The sequence below is a fragment of the Petromyzon marinus genome, chromosome 33 (assembly GCF_048934315.1).
Source record: "Petromyzon marinus isolate PM22_M1 ecotype Great Lakes invasive population chromosome 33, UKy_Petmar_22M1.pri1.0, whole genome shotgun sequence".
Lineage (NCBI taxonomy): Eukaryota > Metazoa > Chordata > Hyperoartia > Petromyzontiformes > Petromyzontidae > Petromyzon > Petromyzon marinus.
In genome coordinates, this window is record NC_133699.1 from 14,711,190 (window position 1) to 14,734,422 (window position 23,233).

General features: G+C 47.6%; 1 protein-coding gene across 1 annotated transcript in view; it reads right to left on the reverse strand.

Moving 5' to 3' along the window:
* The window catches only part of ODF1 (outer dense fiber of sperm tails 1), a 350,860-nt gene extending 341,025 nt beyond the window's left edge, over positions 1-9,835 (reverse strand). Inside the window, exons 1-2 of the mRNA XM_076071399.1 lie at positions 9,832-9,835; positions 9,057-9,362 (exon numbers count right to left, since the gene is read on the reverse strand). Coding sequence (XP_075927514.1) covers positions 9,057-9,362; positions 9,832-9,835 — 310 coding nt within the window. The remainder of the gene's footprint in view (positions 1-9,056; positions 9,363-9,831) is intronic.
* Between the last annotated feature and the right edge of the window lie 13,398 nt (positions 9,836-23,233).

A 23,233-nucleotide genomic window follows, 5' to 3' on the forward strand; every position in this document is an offset into this window, starting at 1 on the left:
ATCGCTACTCAACTTTGCTGCCTGACTGACGATCAGCTCCGCAGGCGCGTTCCGTAACACTGTGGCCCACGTGCCGAAGCGTGTTATTGCAATAATAGCGCGCGCATTACAAAAATGGGTGCAATTTAATCTAACGCGCCATTTCAAAACTGCGCAAATGTAAACGTGCGTTTAAAACGCAAGGCATCTGTACTGGAGAAATCATTTTAAAAACATCAAACCAAATCACCGATGTAGTGGAGGCCACAGCATTTGATGTGGATATGCAACGTGTATCCTCACACCAACCGATACACGAGGGTCAAAACACGCAGAGCACCATTTGTGATGCACCACAGACTGACAGGCACCTCCACCGGCCTGGTCCATTGCACCGCGCGCCAAATACAACGCGCGGCCTTCCACTACAACACTGGAGAAAAAGCCTTGAGGTCGTCAATTCGCCCAGCATCTTCCATCGGCTCGCCGTGCACGCACTTGCGTCCAAACCGGTGGCTCGTCACTCCCGACAGCGGGGAGCACAGCCCCAGTGACGCGTCTGAGCGTGCTCTCCGCTTGATCTCTGGTGGGGATGAGACCAGAAAAAAAAGAGGGAAGGCCACCCTCATGCTCAAATTGAACATCTTGCAGCTGGCGTGGCCGACTAAAACACAGCTGTATCTCATGGGCCAACTAAAACACAGCTGTATCTCATTGGCCGACTAAAACACAGCTGTATCATTGGCCGACTAAAACACAGCTGTATCATTGGCCGACTAAAACACAGCTGTATCATTGGCCGACTAAAACACAGCTGTATCATTGGCCGACTAAAACACAGCTATATCATTGGCCGACTAAAACACAGCTGTATCATTGGCCAACTAAAACACAGCTGTATCATTGGCCGACTAAAACACAGCTGTATCATTGGCCGACTAAAACACAGCTGTATCTCATTGGCCAACTAAAACACAGCTATATCATTGGCCGACTAAAACACAGCTGTATCATTGGCCGACTAAAACACAGCTGTATCATTGGCCGACTAAAACACAGCTGTATCATTGGCCGACTAAAACACAGCTGTATCATTGGCCGACTAAAACACAGCTATATCATTGGCCGACTAAAACACAGCTGTATCATTGGCCAACTAAAACACAGCTGTATCATTGGCCGACTAAAACACAGCTGTATCATTGGCCGACTAAAACACAGCTGTATCTCATTGGCCAACTAAAACACAGCTATATCATTGGCCGACTAAAACACAGCTGTATCATTGGCCGACTAAAACACAGCTGTATCATTGGCCGACTAAAACACAGCTGTATCTCATTGGCCGACTAAAACACAGCTGTATCATTGGCCGACTAAAACACAGCTGTATCATTGGCCGACTAAAACACAGCTGTATCATTGGCCGACTAAAACACAGCTGTATCATTGGCCGACTAAAACACAGCTATATCATTGGCCGACTAAAACACAGCTGTATCATTGGCCAACTAAAACACAGCTGTATCATTGGCCGACTAAAACACAGCTGTATCATTGGCCGACTAAAACACAGCTGTATCTCATTGGCCAACTAAAACACAGCTATATCATTGGCCAACTAAAACACAGCTATATCATTGGCCGACTAAAACACAGCTGTATCATTGGCCGACTAAAACACAGCTGTATCATTGGCCAACTAAAACACAGCTATATCATTGGCCGACTAAAACACAGCTGTATCATTGGCCGACTAAAACACAGCTGTATCATTGGCCGACTAAAACACAGCTGTATCATTGGCCGACTAAAACACAGCTGTATCATTGGCAGACTAAAACACAGCTGTATCATTGGCCGACTAAAACACAGCTATATCATTGGCCGACTAAAACACAGCTGTATCATTGGCCGACTAAAACACAGCTGTATCATTGGCAGACTAAAACACAGCTGTATCATTGGCCAACTAAAACACAGCTATATCATTGGCCGACTAAAACACAGCTGTATCATTGGCCGACTAAAACACAGCTGTATCATTGGCCGACTAAAACACAGCTGTATCATTGGCCGACTAAAACACAGCTGTATCATTGGCAGACTAAAACACAGCTGTATCATTGGCAGACTAAAACACAGCTGTATCACTGGCCGACTAAAACACAGCTATATCATTGGCCGACTAAAACACAGCTGTATCATTGGCCGACTAAAACACAGCTGTATCATTGGCCGACTAAAACACAGCTGTATCATTGGCAGACTAAAACACAGCTGTATCATTGGCCAACTAAAACACAGCTGTATCATTGGCCGACTAAAACACAGCTGTATCATTGGCAGACTAAAACACAGCTGTATCATTGGCCGACTAAAACACAGCTGTATCATTGGCCGACTAAAACACAGCTGTATCATTGGCCGACTAAAACACAGCTGTATCATTGGCCGACTAAAACACAGCTGTATCATTGGCCAACTAAAACACAGCTATATCATTGGCCGACTAAAACACAGCTATATCATTGGCCGACTAAAACACAGCTATATCATTGGCCGACTAAAACACAGCTGTATCATTGGCCAACTAAAACACAGCTGTATCATTGCAGTAGGAGACACACTTAACCCTTGTTTAGGTATCCTAAAAGCTACCTATATACCACATTTCAGCATGATACTAATTTGTCAGCAAGTACCCTAGACGTTTTTGAGACATACAGACTAAGGTCTCTATTTACATACATACGTATGAATATTTTTAGTAATATATTTTTGAATGTTGCCACATTTGCCTGTTACTCAATGGCTACTTCCAGATAACTATTCATATGGCTATTTCAACAAAAATATTCATGAGGAAACATTGTTAAAAGTTTATTGTTATCAGACCCAGTAGTGTTAATAAGTGCAGTCTCCAACTCCCACCGGCTCCGTCTCCCTGGCATCTCCATGCATGCGCTCTGAAGGAAGAGCCATATTATGTGTTCTCCTTGTAAGGCCACAGTGCTATTGACCAACACGTTGAGTTGTTTTGTGAATTGCCCTCATGCACAGATGCCAACGTCGCCCGATAGTATTTGTTAACGTGACTTTCAGGAGGGTCTCTGGATTGGGACGTTTCACCGGTCCCTTTTTGTTTAGTTTTTGCTTTAAGCCAGAGGGGAAACAACAACCGAACCACGTAAAGAGAAGCATTTACAGCACGAGCGGAGCGCTGAACAAACCCCACAGGGAGGATCGCAACCGGCATACGATTCGGGCCCTCTACTACAGACCACCTGATAGCACCGCAGGTCTGGAGTGAGACCATGGACGGTGTGCTAACGAAGAAGGGTCGTTGCCTGAAACATCGCCGTGAAATCCCCAGCTAGCTGGACATTATCTCGTTTAGCCGCATCACGTCTGATAATATAAAAATATATCGGAAATGTACACATTTTAAATATACTAGAATAATGTATGATACACCTTACAATGCTATGTGACGTATAATTTACAATAAAAAATGCACTCCGTGTTACATTATGTATAATATATAAATAATCTAGTTATTGTGTAATAAATGCGTGTGGATGGTGGGGAAGAGGCGATCGGTAAGAGTTTTGGGGGAGAGGGCGGTGGGGAGAGGGTGGGGGGGGACATAAACTATTTTTTATTTTACCAGGTAAGGCCCACTGAGTTATACAGCTCTTTTTCACAAGTGACCTGGGTACAAATGATAGCTCAATGAAGTGGCCTATCAAGTGGAAATTTATAGCAGCCAAATACTCTAAATGCATAGTGATTCTAAATGTGGAACGAAAACCCGTAGGACAAGGAGAAAAATCCACGCGACCATGGGGAGAGCTAGACATGCAAAAACAAAATATACAGCGAGCGTGAGGGTCGGGATCGAACCCATGACGACTTCCTGCATACAAATACTGTAGTGGACAGCACCGTATACACCATAAAGCATGCGGAACGTATTTTGTATTTGTTGGTATGTACAGTACAATAACACCGTATGCACACCGAAACATGCACACTAATACACATGTATAGACATTCAGTAACATTGTGTAACGAAAGTAGATTTCACTATGTAACACGATTTTTGTTCCTGGGTAGTAAGTGTTATTTTCTAATTGCTTATGCCTCAAAAGTATATAAAATGGCTATTATTCCCCACAAACTTTGCTTTTGTGACCAGGACTTTATGTGAAGGAATGACACAAATGCACACCACGTTTTCTCATTGAAAATAGGTACATTTCAAAATATTACTGTCCTGGTCACAAAAGCAAAGTTTGTGGCGAATAATAATAGCCACTCTCCGTACTTTTGAGGCATAAGCCAAGAGAAAATAACACTTACTACCCAGAAACACATTTTTTTTGTAACAGTGTTTTCTTAGCCGCGAGCCGGTCTTCTTCACTGCAAGGCCCACAAGTCACTGGTGGCCCCTGGATGTGCGCCCCCCCCCCCCGACAATACACAAAGAGTGAAAAAGGCCCCTGTGCAGGCGGTGTAGCGGCCCTCACGCCGGTGATGTCTTATCGGAGAAAGTGGCCTCCCCCTCTGGAAATTAGTGAAGAGCACTGCACTAGCCAGACAAGGCCCCCTCTGCCACCCCCCTATGTATGTAGAACTTCTTTAGCAAATTAATACGACCGACTAAAACGATTATCCCTGCTGTGGACACCCCCCTCCCCACCACCATAGGAATGTGGAATTCCCACCACTCGCTTAATTGAGCAGAAAATCACTTGAACATTTTTACGCAGTGAAATTCACGAATGTGTTGATTTTTTTTGTAGTTTAGGGATGATCTCTGTTCAGTCTCCCTAGCTTTACCTTCAAAGTTCTATCCAACACCAGGTCCTGTTGGCCATGATAAATTACAGACCTAAGAAAAAAATAACAAACGTGAAGTACGTAATGCTACAATTGTCCGTGATTGGGCATGTAACGTTCTGAGAGGGCAAACTGAACGAGAGACATACGTTGAAACGATTTCCATTTTCATGAAATACAGGTGGAGTGGGGGAAAGGTTTAAAGATGCTGAGAAAGTTTAAAAATAGAGTGGAGCAAAAAGTGTACAGTTGCAGAAGAGATGAGGAAAGAAAGAGGCGCTGTGTAAAGTCGAGTTCACATCATACACGGAGCCAGCAACACGGAGGAGGTGGAGGAGGAGGTGCCCTTGAAAGTGCCGTGCCACATTACGGGGCTCATCAACCCATTTGCTCCACAGCTGCAAAGATGCACGGTCATTTTGTTTGTTTTTCGTTTCATGCATCAAAACAATAAAGTTAACCATCGCACAATACTCCCTTTGAGTACAGCACTCTCACAATTAATCGTCTGGGCTTCGAATGTTTGGCAAATATCTTACCGGAACAGAAATTGCGTCAAGAAAAGGATATTTTTTGTTAAAAAGTACAGCTTAATTTACTCTGCCAGAGCGAAAATAGCAAAAACCCAAACACGTACAATGATTACACCGAGCCAAATAAACACGAACCAGAATATGCCTGTGTGGCAGTTGCTTCCTTTCCGATGCGTCGTAGCATCGTAAAGGAAGCGGCACTTCGCAGAGAGCAGACGCAACCACAGGCAATGTGGCTTTCGTGTCACATCACGAAGTGCGGGCGCGATTCCTATGCAGCACCAGGCAAGTGGACATGTCAGAGGGTTTTGTCTTTTACACCCAGATCAGACAAAGCAACCTATCGCAGATCTTTGAGAGTCGCAGAAGAAACATCCCAAGCTGCCTTCTTGAAAACTATTTTCAATCATGAGGGGTGACATGGCCGAGCAGTAGCGCGCGTTTGCTGAAGTTCGCCGTTCGAATCACCTGACGTGCGGTGTGCAATGACCACGATCACCTGACGTGCGGTGTGCAATGACCACAATCACGCTACGTGCAGTGTGTAATAATCACAATCACGCTACGTGCGGTGTGTAATGACCACGATCACGCTACGTGCGGTGTGTAATGATCACGATCACGCTATAAGCAGTGTGTAATGACCACGATCACGCTACGTGCAGTGTGTAATGATCACAATCACGCTACGTGCGGTGTGTAATGATCACAATCACGCTACGTGCGGTGTAATAATCACAATCACGCTATGTGCGGTGTGTAATAATCACAATCGCGCTACGTGCGGTGTGTAATGACCACGATCACGCTACGTGCGGTGTGTAATGATCACGATCACGCTACAAGCAGTGCGTAATGACCACGATCACACTACGTGCGGTGTGCAATGACCACGATTGCCCCACGTGCAGTGTGCAATGAACGTGATCGCCCCACGTGCGGTGTATAATGACCACGATCACGCCGCGTGCGGTGTGTAATGACCAGGATCAGCGAGGCTTTGATGCGTAAACAAGGAATATGATAATGCGTATTCGAATTAGCTTTCTGCCCTTATGCATCTTTACAGGGTATCAGGATGCTCAAAATACATTGTACGAGTTTACTATTCACTTAAATGTGTAACTACGGGGAACTACACAAGAGAACCAGAGTAAATGCTTAATTTATATTTTGTATAAAAACCGGACAAAAATGCGCATTAATGGCAAACATTCGCAGTGCAAGTGCATTGCGATTCAGAATAATCCAAACCTCACTACCGACCGACGTACATTGACTGGTCTCGTTATAAAAACTTACATTTACTTCACGAACGCTCCTTGTTTTAACGAATGCAGCACACGTCACTTTAGTATAAAAACAGTAGATATATTTAATATGTTTTTAATTCACTGTAGATGCGCTCTATATTTGATATCTAGGATTCAATAACGGATTCGCTTAACGGGGCCGCCTATACGCGGAGTCTTGCGCGTTATAATTAAAAGAGAATAATTAATTTTTAAATGGAGGAATATCGATTTGCTGCAGGTGCTGTTGGGCATTCATCACGCTCGTTATTACCGGAAGAAAATCATTACCGGAGCAGAGTGGAGTTTTGCATCTGGCAGAATGTGCACGAAATATATACAAGCAGACGACGATACGTGTAAAATTCCCACGTGGAAATATTTGTTGTTCCACATCCCAATCGGCTTCATAGCCGTAATTATTTGCTAAAAAAATACCGCTTAATACTGTGCGGTTAAGACCTCCTGGGGCCGGTTTTGACATACGGTGTCTTATCGGAAGTGAAGACCGCTGAAGTCGCCGCAAGGCGTTTTACAGGCAAGGGAACCCCTTGTCTGTTAGACGTGGGTCCTAGCAGACTCCAAGTGCATGATACACCACAACACGCATTGTGGAGTAAATAATCAGCACACACTACACATGCAGACACACCCGGCGCTGTGCGACAGAGGCCACAATGCCGTGGGGAGCACACGACCACAGATCGACCACCGGTGGCTGTGAACGAGCCTTGCCCGGTGGTGTGGTGGCTCTGCTGGTGTGGTGGCTCTGCTGGTGTGGTGGCTCTGCTGGTGTGGTGGCTCTGCTGGTGTGGTGGCTCTGCTGGTGTGGTGGCTCTGCTGGTGTGGTGGCTCTGCTGCTGCTGCTCCCTACCACAGCAGCAGCCACCGCAGTACTAGGGGAAGGCGGCCGGGACAGATGTCACAGAGAGCCGGCGGCGGCTCATTCCCGGCCATCACAAAGACAAAGATCGCACCGCCCCCCACCCCTCGGTGTAGCCTTAACACGACTGTTGGGGCAAGTGCAGTTATAGCGAGCAGCGATGAAAGCCGTCACGGCGCACGAAAGAGTGGGTGGCCCAACACCACGCCCGGCCGCCTTTGTCTCCCCAGTGGCGGTGTTTACGACACACCGCACAAGGTACTCGTTTGAGGCCGAGTCAACCTAGGGGAGGCCCTTACAAACACGGCCCCTATAGCAGCAGCAGCACCCCCCCCCCACACACACACCCCGTGCTGGGCTGCTCGGGCAAACAAAGCCAAAGATCCCCTCCGTGTAGCCTTCAAAGACTCATGGGGCAAGTGCCGTTAGCGACTCGCACCGACTGTGCGGGCCGGTCAACCTCATCACGTCCGGCCGCCTTCGTCTCCCCACCCCTCCCCGTCCCGTGCCGACGTTCACACCGCGCACCGCGCGCTCATTTAAGGCCGAGTCGACCTTGGGCGAGGCCCAGCACCGGTCCGGACTAACGCCACTCGGTGTTGGCCGTGAGCAGAGGACTCGGCTCGGCTCGCAGCGCAGAGCGCGAACCGCTGCGCCGCAACCAAGCACGGACACAACAACAGCAGCAGCACTCGCAACCACAACCACACGTGCAGCCACAACCACACGTCTAGCCACAACCACACGTTCAGCCACAACCACAACCACACGTGCAACCACAACCACAACCACACGTTCAGCCACAACCACAACCACACGTTCAGCCACAACCACAACCACACGTGCAACCACAACCACAACCACACGTGCAGCCACAACCACACGTCCGGCCACAACCACACGTCCAGCCACAACCACAACCACACGTGCAACCACAACCGCGGCTCACCACACGCATCCGCGCCGCCAATGCGTCGGTGGCTCGCGCGGGCGGCGGCGACTCGCGCTGCGCGGGCGGCGGCGACTCGCGCTGCGCGGGTGGCGAATATCACCCCGCGTCTCCCTCACCGCCTCACCCCTACCCTCACCACGTCTCCCTCACCGCCTCACCCTCACCACGTCTCCCTCACCCCTACCCTCACCGCGTCTCCCTCACCACCTCACCCCTACCCTCACCACGTCTCCCTCACCGCCTCACCCTCACCACGTCTCCCTCACCACGTCTCCCTCACCCCTACCCTCACCCCTACCCTCACCACCTCACCCCTACCCTCACCACCTCACCCCTACCCTCACCACGTCTCCCTCACCACGTCTCCCTCACCGCCTCACCCCCTACCCTCACCACGTCTCCCTCACCCCCTACCCTCACCACGTCTCACCCTCACCGCCTCACCCGCTACCCTCACCACGTCTCCCTGCTCACACCTCGTCACGTCTCACCCTCACCGCATCTTCCTCACCGCCTCACCCGCTACCCTCACCACGTCTCCCTGCTCACACCTCGTCACGTCTCACCCTCACCGCGTCTCGCTCGCGCTGTCGTACGGCGGGAAACGGGCACCGGGGTCAGCAGCCGGCGCAGTGCGCGGAACTCTTCGGTGGAGACGGGGAGCAAAGAGAGCTGGGGGAGGAGGGGGGGAGCACGGGGGAGCCAGAGGAGCACGGGGGAGCTGGGGGAGCACGGGGAGCACGGGGAGCTGGGGGAGCACGGGGAGCTGGGGGAGCCGGGAGAGAGCCTACAAATCCGCGGGAACACGGGGAGCGCGACCGGCAACGGTGGACCCCTCTTCGTCCGTGCGGGGTTGCACGGAGGAGGAAGAGGGGAGTCTCATAATTTACCATCATCATAGTCACGGGGAGCAGGGTAGAATGCGTGGAGAGAGGTGGGTGGGGAGGAGGAGGAGGAGGAGGCGCACTCACCGCCCGGGGCTCCGCGTGTCTCCTGCGAGCGCTCCTCCTCTCGCCACTCTCACTTCCGCAAGCATGGCGATCACCACCCCGGCGGTCACGTGCGCGAGGTAACAACCCCGCCCCTCAACCCACGCACACCCCGCCCCTCAACCCACGCACACCCCTCCCCTCAACTCACCCACACCCCGCCCCTCAACCCACCCACACCCCGCCCCTCAACCCACCCACACCCCGCCCCTCAACCCACCCACACCCCGCCCCTCAACCCACCCACACCCCGCCCCTCAACCCACCCACACCCCGCCCCTCAACCCACCCACACCCCGCCCCTCAACCCACCCACACCCCGCCCCTCAACCCACCCACACCCCGCCCCTCAACCCACTCATACCCCGCCCCTCAACCCACCCACACCCCGCCCCTCAACACACCCCGCCCCTCAACCCACCAACATCCTCCCTCAATTCTAGATTTGAAGTTTTCGTGACTGCAAGGATGCATAATCTTTGGTTCTTTCGGTAAAGTCACGTAGACAAAATAAAATAAAACAATAAAATAATAAATAAATCACGACGTTTCAGACGCAACACAAGCGTCCGTCATCAGGTGGGACAACCACAGCAAGAAACAATTGGACTGAACCCTGATGTTCCTACCCTGGTTAGGCACTGCCTTACCAACACTTACTTCACCTGGAATGGTACCTTCTACAAACAAAATGAAGGTACCCCTATGGGTTCCCCCTTATCACCAGTTATAGCGAATGTTTTCATGGAGAAATTTGAAACAGATGCCATCCAGACATCCCACCCTACGTCCCTCCTTGTGGAAGAGATATGTGGTTGACACTTTCGTCATTTGGCCACATGGCCTGCCAGCACTGAGCCAATTTCTCAACCACATTAATTCCATATACCCATCCATCAAATTCACCATGGAAGTGGAGAAGGATGGCAAACTACCATTCCTGGATGTTTTGTTTGAGAAGAGACCTGATGGCTCTCTGAGACACTCTGTCTACAAGAAAGCCACCCACACAGATTCTTACCTGAAACCTGATTCCCACCACCACCCGGCACAGAAGAATTCCATCATCAAAACACTGTACCATAGGGCCCACTGCATTTCTGACCAAGACCACCTCGCCAGTGAACTGGAACACGTACGCCAGACCCTTAAGATGAATCGATATTCGGACCGCATTATCCGCAAAGCTGTCTCTCCAACCATTGAGAAACAACCACTTGAGACGCCGATCAAAACCATCATGTTACCATACATAGCTGGCGTTACCAAAAAGATTTCAAAAATCTTAAACAAACACAAGATCCAGGTCCAATTCCGTACAGTACACAAAATCTGTGATCTAATCCCATCTGTGAAGGATGTCATTCCTGACTTGCAATACCCGGGAGTCTACAAACTAAGTTGCATCTGTGGTGATTGTTACATGGAGGAAACGAAACGTCATGTCTCTGACCGTGTCCGCGAGCACGTCAGATTTGAAACACGGCAAAACAAATTCCTCCGCCGTTGCCGACCATTGCTATAATTCCGTGGGCTCTCATGATATTGTTTTCTCCGAGACCAAGGTGCTTTGCAAACCGTCTGGCTACTATCAAAGGTTTGTTCATGAAGCCATCCAGATATATAAACATAGACATAACTTCAACCGGGAAGATGGATACAAATTGAGCAATCATTGGAAGGATGTTATTAACCAGGTAAAACATTAGCTGCTTTAGTTTTCTTTCATATCCGCATCTCCAGTCTCTTACGCCCAGCCCTGCTCATTCCCATCATTCGGAAATTTGCCGTGCATGTCGAGCTTGCAGCGCAGGTCATTTACTGCTCCCTGTCTTCAGAATATTTGCCTTGCATGCCATATTTGCCCCACCCCCAACCTCTCTATCCTTGGCTCCGCCCCCTCTCCCTCATCATCTATATAATCCCTTGTTACTCGCAGCTCTTTTGCCTACTTCAGCAATTGTTTCTTGCTGTGGTTGTCCCGCCTGATGACGGACGCTTGTGTTGCGTCTGAAACGTCGTTATTTTATTTATTTTTTTATTTTATTTTGTCTACATGACTTTACCGAAGAAACCAAAGATTATCCTCCCTCAACCCACACACACCCCGCCCCTCAACCCAACAACATCCTCCCTCAACCCACCCGTTATACATTTTGACTTAAAACTTTCGTGACTGCAGGAATTCATATTCTTTGATTCTGTCGGTAAAGCACGTAGATAGAAAAATAATGAAAAAAAGAAAGTGAATAAAAAATAGAAACACTAATGGAGACTGTAGCCTGGTTCTTAATCTGAGTGAGTGTACTGGCAGTCTATAATGTAGACTGTAGCCTGGTTGTTAAGTTTGGTGAGTGTACTGGCAGTCTACAATGTAGACTGTAGCAATGGTTATTAAGCTGGGTGAGTGTACTGGCAGTCTATAATGTAGACTGTAGCCTGGTTTTTAAGCTTGGTGAGCGTATTGGCAGTCTATACCGTAGACTGTAGCCTGGTTCTTAACCTGAGTGAGCGTACTGGCAGTATATAATGTAGACTTATTCTTGGTTCATTCGTTAATAAAAATAAATTTTAAAAACCCACGATGTTTGGATCACAACACAAGCGATCGTGTATACGCTGGTTATTTGTCACTGCAAGCATCTTGGCCACACTCATGGGGTACTAGAGGTACATATGACATTGTGTTAGTGTAATGGTGTAGAGCTACACAAGCAGCAGCATCAGCAGCAGCAGGCGGCTGTCAGTTGATGGGCAGCCACGAGGCTGTCAGTTGGGGCAGTTCATGGGCAGCCACGAGGCTGTCAGTTGGGGCAGTTCATGGGCAGCCACGAGGCTGTTAGTTGGGGCAGTTGATGGGCAACCACGAGGCTGTCAGTTGGGGCAGTTGATGGGCAGCCACGAGGCTGTTAGTTGGGGAAGTTCATGGGCAGCCACGAGGCTGCCAGTTGGTGCAGTTGATGGGCAGCCACGAGGCTGTCAGTTGGGGCAGTTGATGGGCAGCCACGAGGCTGTCAGTTGGGGCAGTTGACGGGCAGCCACGAGGCTGTCAGTTGGGGCAGTTGATGGGCAGCCACGAGGCTATCAGTTGGGGCAGTTCATGGGCAGCCACGAGGCTGTCAGTTGGGGCAGTTGACGGTGCAGCCATGAGGCTGTCAGTTGGGGCAGTTCATGGGCAGCCACGAGGCTGTTAGTTGGGGAAGTTCATGGGCAGCCACGAGGCTGCCAGTTGGGGCAGTTGATGGGCAGCCACGAGGCTGTCAGTTGGGGCAGTTCATGGGCAGCCACGAGGCTGTCAGTTGCGGCAGTTGATGGGCGGCCACGAGGCTATCAGTTGGGGCAGTTCATGGGCAGCCACGAGGCTGTCAGTTGGGGCAGTTGACGGTGCAGCCATGAGGCTGTCAGTTGGGGCAGTTCATGGGCAGCCACGAGGCTGTCAGTTGGGGCAGTTGACGGGCAGCCACGAGGCTGCCAGTTGGGGCAGTTGATGGGCAGCCACGAGGCTGTCAGTTGGGGCAGTTCATGGGCAGCCACGAGGCTGTCAGTTGGGGCAGTTGATGGGCAGCCACGAGGCTGTCAGTTGGGGCAGTTGATGGGCAGCCACGAGCCTGTCAGTTGGGGCAATTAAGGGAGCAGGAGAGTTGATATACAAAAGGATGAAATAGCAGTTTTAGTTGAGTTAAGCCTGGAAAGGAAAGGGAGTGGCTGGATTGTGAGAGCTCCATAGGACATTATAGGATAAAGAGAGCCTTTTGGCGTCCTCTGGGCTAACACCATTTTGGGACATAGTTTTAAAAGAAAGCTGTCTCTGGTGTGGACCAATCAGTTTCAAAGACAATGCATATATTATCAGAGTACGTTTTTTGTTTGCATTCTGACCACAAGTATAGTGGTTAATGCAGACATGATTCCTTCTAAAAGGGTTCAGTTTGGTGTTTTAACATCTTAACACCTGTTTTGTTGCCAGAAAAAAGGGGAAAACCTATTCTCATATTTTGGTACTGGCAAAGGAGGTCCCATGAAGTATAGGAGTGTAAACAACACGATACCGATTGTTACAATTGTGAAGTAATATATTTTATTAAGTTATGTTACCCATTCTGGGTACAAAATATACACGATTGTCAGAATATTTTCTTACCGTGTATAGAGGGAACTGGCCTCCGAGCGGATGCCGGGCCAGCGCTGTGCCGACTTCGATGTTGGCAGGCTGCCGCTGGGCCCACACTTGCCCTTTTCAAATGCCACCTGCACCGACGCTCGGGGCACACATTTGCCGCTGTCTTCTTTTTCAGACGGCCCCGCCACTCTCTGGGGACTCGCTGCGTGAATGTCGTTCCCGAGTGGTCGGAGCAATGGTAAGCTGCCAAGGTTTCGCCTTCGTAGACACGTGCCATGCATGCTGCGGCAGCCTGAGACGGCATACTTTTAGGGCTGCCACAGATGCTTGCATTCTCACGCAATTGCACAGACATTCATATATGCGTACAATACTTTTTGTTGCTGTTGTTGCAAATTCAGATCCACTCCGAGACAAATGGACTTCACCACAACAAAGACGGCAGTACTTAGTAATAGGTTTTTACCCTTTTATCTGGCAGAAAAATGACACCTTTATACAAGGGATCATGTTTGCAATAACCGCAACAGAAGTAGTCAAAATGCAAACAAAAAAAGACAAATCTGTGCCAGATAAAAGGGTAAAAACCTATTACTATATCTTGTTACTGGCTATGGATGTCTCATAACGGCAGTACTTGTTTACATCTAATACATATATTTTGTTTAAAGCTGTTACACTTTGTAGTTAAATAAACATAATTGTGACGTATTTTTTCCAAGCAAACATCTCTCCATGCTGCTCTGCACACTTTTCAGGTTGTGTTCCGTTTTGTCAATGTTTCTGATCCTTTTGTCATAAGTGCATGATGTGCACTCATTGAAACTTCCTTACTCAAGCACCATTGCTTGCATTTCTTTCCTTGTCAAACTCACCTTCTCATAAGGACTCTATCCTGCCCTTGTTCGCCTCTTTATTTTATCATTATGATCGCAATGCTGTGGTCAGCAATAGCCCTATGAAAATATATTATACTGCGGGAAGTGCACGACGTTGCCCGGGCAAAAATATATATTTAAAAACTACTCTTAAAAATCTAACATATACATACACAGATACCAAGCAATTGCGAGAGCCAGGTGGGCCGTTTGTGCATGTATCCACGAACAGAATTATGAGAGGCTTGCAGAAGTCCCAAAAGTTATAGAAAGTGGAGGGTAAATAGTTGATGTAAAAGGTTTGCAAAAATTGTCGCCCCCCCCCCCACCTCAGAAAAATATTTACCCCCGCGTAGGTATACAGTATATACCTACACACCCTACATACAACAGAGTAAGTAGTATTTATTTACTCTGTAGTTGGAGCAACTGACTGTACAGTAGTATCTACTGAGCCAGTAGTAGCTACCGACTGTATAGTAGTAACAACTAACTCTATAGTAGTATCTGGTGACTCTATAGTAGTATCCACTGACTAGAGTAGTAACTACTAACTGTATAGCAGTATCTAATGACTCTATAGTAGTATGGTACCTGCTTTGACTACAGCAGTGCATACTGACTGTGGTGGTGCTTATGATAACAGCAGTGCATACTGACTGTGGTGGTACCTGCTATGATTACAGCATTGCATACTGTGGTGGTACCTGCTATGATAACAGCAGTGCATACTGAGGGTGGTGGTACCTGCTATGATTACAGCAGTGCATAATGACTGTGGTGGTCCCTGCTATGATTACAGCAGTGCATACTGACTGTGGTGATACTTGCTATGATTACAGCAGTGCATACTGACTGTGGCAGTACGTGCTATGATTACAGCAATTCATACTGATGGTAGTACTTGCTATGATAACAGCAGTGCATATTGTGGTGATGCCTGCTAACACTACAGCAGTGCATATTGACTGTGGTCGTACCTGCGATGATTACGGCAGTGCATACTGCCTGTGGTGGTACCTGCTATGATAACAGCAGTGCCTACTGACTGTGGTGGTGCCTGCTATGATTACAGCAGCGCATACTGTGGTGGTAGCTGCTATGATGACAACATTGCATACTGCGGTTGTACCTGCTTTCACTGCAGCAGTAAATACTGTGGTAGTTCCTGCTATGATTACAGCAGTGCATACCGACTGTGGTGGTGCTTATGCTAACAGCAGTGCATACTGACTGGTGGTCCCTGCTATGATTACAGCAGTGCATACTGACTATGGTGATACTTGCTACGATTACAGCAGTGCAAACTGACTGACTGTGGTGGTACCTGCTTTCACTACAGCAGTGCATACCGACTGTGGTGGTACCTGCTATGATTGCAGCAGTGCATACTGTGGTGGTACCTGCTATGATGACAGCAGTGCATACTGAGTGTGGTGGTACCTGCTATGAGTGCAGCAGTGCATAATGACTGTGGTGGTCCCTGCTATGATTACAGCAGTGCATACTGACTGTGGTGATACTTGCTATGATTACAGCAGTGCATACTGACTATGGCGGTACGTGCTATGATTACAGCAGTTCATACTGACGATGGTACTTGCTATGATAACAGCAGTGCATACTGGGGTGGTGCCTGCTTTCACTACAGCAGTGCATAGTGTCTGTGGTAGTACCTGCCATGATTGCAGCAGTGCACATCGACTGTGGTCGTACCTGCGATGATTACAGCAGTGCGTACTGACTGTGGTGGTACCTGCTATGATTACAGCAGTGCACACTGTGGTGGTAGCTGCTATGATGACAGCAGTGCATACTGTGGTGGTACCTGCTTTCACTGCAGTAGTAAATACTGTGGTAGTACCTGCTATGATTACTGGAGTGCATACCGACTGTGGTGGTACCTGCTATAACTACAGTAGTACATGCTGACTCTATAGCAGTATTTATCGACTCTATAGCACAAAGTACTCACCTGACAGAGTGGCATAGTGAGGCCTAGTGCCGTGCAGAGCCTCCGGCCTTGCCTAGATTGCCCAGCCGGCCGAGGTGGCACCTTGGCAGGCTGGGGCTGGGCTGCTACCCCTTCCCCCCCCCCCCCCCGGGCCACGATCTCCCCGCCCGCTCTGCAGTAATATCTACGGCCTATAGTGATAGCATCTACAGACTGTATAGTAGTAACTGCACGCATCGGGGTGGGGGGGGGACATCACACTGTGAAGAATTAACCTAAGCGTTTTGTGTATTTTTTCGCATTTTTAACGCGAAAGAAAATGTCCACCTCACTCCCACCGAAGACGTGCAACTTGGTATGAGCCGCCCCCCCCCGCCCCCACCAAAGGCACGTGAGTTGGTATAAAAATCGCACTAAATCGCGAATTAAACGAATTTAAAGTTGACCGATAGGAAAACTGAAAAGCGCTTGCTCACTGCAGGCCTTACGGCGTGGTACCTGGCTATGTTTTTTTAACATAACCCCCAAATCCCTCGCAAGCGTGCACACACACAGACAGACAGACGGACGGACAGACAGACAAAAAATGCCTTTTATAGGTAAGACTGTGATTCCCAGTGTATACTTCCAATAATTATTTCCTTGTTTTTCTCTTAACACATGTGTTCAGATATATTAAAATTGTGACATGTTAGACTATTTGAGGTTCATGAATTTAATAAATAAAATTATGTCAGAAATAGACAGGCCAAGTCCCCAAATTCAATTATAATTTTCTCAAAACACTACAATTCTCAAGTTTCAAATAAAGATTTAATTCTCATTCAATTTATATATACAATTTTCACTTTAATACATGTTAAAATGACGTACATAAATCCACCAATTCCACTTTGGAGAACAGTGGACAGACAGTACATGCATCTAGAAAGCACTACGTACATTCACGTACCATCAAATGGTATTTTTAAGCCAAATGCTTGCTACTGCGTGAGACAGAGTGATTTCAAATAGGGTACTGATCAATAAAAATCTGTTTCCTGGGTTATGAAAACAACTTTAACATTTTCTGAAGAGATGTCTGGCTTGCACAAATGCACACGTGCTCTTGTCAAGATGCTGTGTTCCTGTGATCTTTGTATTGTGCCTTGAGGAACACAAAGTGGGAATGAATGCAGGGGTTATGAGGTTGTTTCATGCAACAGGGTCCACAGTCTTATCCCGATCATTCATAACTGCATCAAAAACTTTTCATTCACGTTCATATTCGTACGATTCGTGTGCTCTTTTGGTTTAGACTGCGTAGGTATGTAAAATTGTAATTTTAACCCTCCACCAACCAACAAAGACAAATCAAAATGTCACATCATGGGCGAATGTGCCCGTTTGGTTTATGAGCTAACCAGAATGTTTAAACCTTCTTTGGTTCTTTCGGTAAAGTCACGTAGAATGAGAATAAAATAATAAATTAATAAAATAAAATAACACAATAAAATTCTCACGACGTTTCGGCCACAACACAAGTGGCCTTCTTCAGGTGAAAGGAACAGACCTGTCGGGACGACAGAGCTTCAAAAAATAAAATTAAATCGAAATAGAATGTTTAAAGTTAAGCAAAACGTGGACCAGTTTATACGTTTCGCTGGAGATTCCATCCAGCATCATCAGGTATGTATATTTGGACTGTAATTCCAAAATATCCATCATGGTATTATCACAGATTAATAATGTATACTGGACAATGCAGGGACTTGGTTTGTGAGACCGTGAATGATCACATCATGTAGCCGGCCCGTCCTCTCTCATGTTGTGATCACAACAAGATAACAGACCGGCCAAAAATAAATCATTCAGAGACTGATGTTAAGGTGCGTTGTGTTCTTCTCTCCTGTATCCCACGGCTCGTTGAGATGACTGGACTTCATGAAGTGGGAGCGCGAGTGGTTTGGTTTGCTTTATTTTGGCATAAGTAAAACCCATTGGGCAATCAATGCCCATTTTTGATGGAAATCTGATTACACAACATAAACCAGGTTACAGCATCAAACATGACAACTATCCAAAAATACATGTATTTTGGTTCTTTTGGTGAAGCCACGTAGATAGGTTAAAAATATAATAAAATAAACAAGAAACTACGACGTTTCGATAGCAACACAAACGATTGACTGAATGCTGATGTACTGGCTCTGGTGAGACACTGCTTCATCAACACATACTTAACTTGGAATGGAACATTCTACAAACAAGTTGAAGGCACCTCAAGCGATCGTCATCAGGTGCAAAAAAGGCGTGGGGGGGGGGGAAGCCACCCAAGGCAAGCTGTTTTTAAAGGTTCAAAATAGGCGTAGCCCAAGCGTCCTGGTAAACCAACGGCAATGGTTATGTAAATAGGGGAGACGTATGAGCCGTGGAGAAATTAACAACTTGTGGTACGCCCAATGCAGGGGCGATACAGCAGGAACTGGAATTGCTTGTCCTATCTTTAGTAAAATAAAAATAACATCGGAAGGTGACAAGATGGAAACATCACAGCTAGTTATGACTTAAACTGGTTGATGACGTCCTTCCAATGATTGCTGCGTTTGTACCAATCTTCTCGGTTGAAATTGTTTGTGTCTGTATATATGGATGGCTTCATGAACGAATCTTTGGTGACAGCCAGTGGGCTTGCAAAGTGCCTTCGTCTAAAATAAATACATTTTGTGTGAGCCAACCGCATTAAAACAATGATCAGCCAGGGCTGACGTGTTGGTCCTCCCGTGTTTCAAATCTGCCTTATGCTCACGAACACGGTCCAAGACATGTCGCTTAGTTTCCCCAATGTAACTATCGCCGCAGACACAGCTTAGTTTGTAGAAGCCGGGGTATTGCATGACAGGGATCTTATCCTTTACAGATCGGATCAGATCACGAATTTTATGTACTGTGTTAAATAGAACCTGAATTTTGCGTTTGCTCATGATTTTGGAAATCTTTTTGGTGACCCCTGCTATGTACGGCAAGGTGATGGTTTTGATTGGGTCCTCAGATGGCTCCTTCCTAATGGTTGGGGTGATAGCTTTACGGATTGTGTAGTTTGAATATCCGTTCGTCTTGAGAGCTTGGTGCATGTGTAGTGAGCGCAAAGACGAGGGAGAGCCGGTACTTGAGGCAACAGTTTATTTAACAAATAACTCAATGTAAGGTCCCTACTATAAAGAGCAACGGCCCCTTACACCTGCTACCTGGGGAGGTATGGCCTCCGGGCTATTGTGCCTCCTAACACTGGGGCCCACTCTACACTCAGCCCTCCGGCTAGGGGCCCTAGGGGACACTATCCTGACTCGACCCAGCCAAGGTCCTTGGGTCCTGGCCACTGGTCCACTCAGTCCCGGCCCTTACAAGGACGTCGGGTCTGGGGGTACCCAGGGTCCGACCACTGTCCCACCTCAGTCCTGGCTCTTAGAAGGACAGCGGAACTGGGGTCCCAGGGTCTTATTCTAAACCCAGTCTTCTGTCTTCGGCTTGAGGACGACTGCCGAACCCGTTCAGAGGTCCGGCTTTTATACACCTCCTAGGGGCTCTCCGCCCCTGGCCACGCCTCCCTTCCAGAGTGTTCCAGGGGATCCTAGAATATTCCCCCAGCCCCCTTCTTGGGGTCTGGGGAACCTCGGTGGCCCACATATCACCCCCTACTGACGTATGTCCGCTAGTGCAGGTAAGTACATAGTGTGTTCATGGCGTTACACATGTGTTTCAGTTCACTGGCTAGGTGATTATGGTCGGTGATACATCGAGCTCTATGGTATAGAGTTTTGATGAGGGAATTCGTTTGGGATGGATGGTGATGGGAGTCAGGTTTTAGGTAGACATCAGTATGGGTTGCTTTCCTGTAGACAGAGTGGCCCATTGATCCATCTGGCCTCTTTTCGATGAGAACATCCAAGAATGGTAGCTTGCCGTCCTTTTCCACCTCCATGGTGAATTTGATGGCTGGGTGTATGGAATTGATGTGGTTGAGGAATTGGTTCATAGCTGGTAGGCCATGTGGCCAGATGACAAACGTGTCATCTACGTACCTCTTTCACAAGGACAGACATAGCGTGGATGCCTGGATGGCGTCTGTCTTAAAAATTTCCATGAAAACATTGGCTGCAACCGGAGATAAGGGAGAACCCATTGGGGTGCCTTCAACTTGTTTGTAGAATGTTCCATTCCAGGTGAAGTATGTGTTGGTGAGGCAGTGTCTCACCAGGGCCAGTACATTAGCATTCAGTGGATCGCTTGTGTTGCGATCGAAACGTCATAGTTTCTTGTTTATTTGATTATTTTTTTAACCTATCTACATGACTTTACCGTGAGAACCAAAGAATATTAATTCCTGCAGTCACAAAAGCTTTAGGTCTTCATGTATACGGTCAAGTTCCAATGGTAAGGCCGTTCATCAACACGAGTGGGTCACATAACCTCAAAACTAAATTTTAAAGTACACTTCCGGGAAGAATGTGTATCTCTGCAACAGTGACCAAGAGAGTCCACATCAGCCTACACACCACAAAACACTATACTGCTCTTTCCCCTCGTCTTTGGCCAATGCAGTACAAACTAGGGCCCATAAACACTGGAGCCCACAGCTACTTTCTGGCTGTGGTCTAAAGCCACGTGTACATGTTTGGCTTAGGGTCCAATCCCTGAGTCACTATCGCATCATGTGTACCATAACTCTGTGGTGCACAAGACGCACCACTCAACATGGTAGTTTCACCCTAACGAGAAGTATGCAGCGGTAAGATGCAGTACAAAACACGTGGCTCCTCTGGACTGCAACACACTGCTTGGTGCACAATTATGTGCAATTCATCATAACTAGGCCCACAATGGTTACAGTCAGTTTTCACAGATTTAAATGTATTTTAACATTGTTACAAAAGGCTAAGTGGTATTTAATACCACATACTAAGGTTCCTTATTAGTGTGTATTACCTGCTATGACACATGGTTTAGGAATAGGGACATTGAAAAATAAAATGGGACAAAAGTTATACGTGTTCAAAGAAGCGTAGACAAGAACAGGCTGAGTTACACTGAAAGTGAAACACATGGATCATAAAACAAAACAGACAGCATTTGGACTTTAAAAAGGTAATTAGTCTTGGACTGGATACGTCACGAGTAGGGGTCATGGCCGGTTGTCAAGACTAATCAAAGTTGCAGTTAAATGAGGGAACAAATCCAACAGAAAGATCACTGCCGCGATGGTGCAATGAGAATGAGATGGGTTCATGTGTAAAGACCGAGCGGATTGGTGCACCACAAAACTGCAAGTTGTGGAGAACTGGGTAGGTAAGCACCCACAAATGTATGCACTATGACTGCCTCTTCTATTTATGATACCAATTGTTACGTGTACTTTCATGCCCATCACTAGCTACTGGCGATATCGTAAACATGTCAGCACAACTCTACACTGTCTAAAGGTGGGTTTCCATTCTGCTCTATTGATCGCTGTGATTTCCAGAAGAAATCCAAGACTGGAGCAGGCGTTGTGAACTTGTCATTGGCCTACAATACGGTCTGGATTAGGGGCTTGATGTTGAAGCTTGCAAGGACCATTACCTGCCTCAAAACAATACACTTGATATGGACGATGCTGTGCAATAGGCGAGTGCATGTCTTTATGGGCAACAAATACAGTGACCTTCTGTTGCAACACTGTGACACGACCCCACTACAACATATCTCACAGTGAAGCTGGACCGTATGCTAACCTTCAACAACCACCTAAAAAACGTAGCTGCCTAAACCAAAACAAGGGCAAATCTGGTCCAGAAATTGGTGAGCACAAGTTGGAGAGCATCAGCACCCTCGGTGCTTCAGGCATCAACGATGACCCTTGTGTACTCTGTAGCTGAGTACTGTGCACGAGTATGGACCAGAAGTAGTCACACTCCACTTGTCAATATCCAACTGAACACTGCAATGTGGTGTATCACTGGAACCCTCAAGTCGACCCCAATACCCTGGCTGCCCGTGCTGTCACAAATCTCTCCTCCACTCATCCGCTGCAATGCTGAAACTCTCCGGGAAGTCCTGCGAATCGAGTAAAGCAGTCGCCTTCCCATTCATCAGGAACTCCATAAAGTCTGTCATCACTTGAAGTCACGCAAGCCCTTTTGGACCCATGCTCTTAACCTTCAACAATGCCTGTTCAATCCTGGATGAACCTTGGAGAGCTGAATGGAGTTCAAAAGAACTCACAAACAAACACCTTATGAAAGACCCAACAGAAGATCCCTGGATTTGATCTTCCACGAAGCTCATGGTCCACCCTAAACTGCATCCGCACAAACCATGGCAAATGCAGATCCCTGATGCACAAGTTGAAAATTAAAAACTCTCCAGTAGCGTGTGACTGTGGTCATCCGGAACAGAACATACAACGTAAAACGTCGCAATGCCCGATCCACAAATACGAAGAAGACATCACAGCGATACACTCCGCTGTCACCTGACTTGGTTGTCTGGCTTGACCACCTCAATGTGAAATTGTAGTTGTTGCTTTGCATCTGCAACAGCCATGAGGGTGATGCAGATGCGTGGTAGTGGAGCGCGCTTCTGATTTGTGGTTGTGTCCATCAACGTGGATATGAAGTGTGATTGGTGGTTGTGTTGGTGTTGGCACTGTGATTGGTGGTTGTGATGAGTAGAGCTAAGCGTCGATTGGTGGTTGGTCACTGATTGTAGAGCTCTCTTTTGATTGGTGGCTGTGCTGAATTATGATTGGTCGCTGTGACAGTAGCGCTCCTTTCTGATTGGCGGTTGTAGT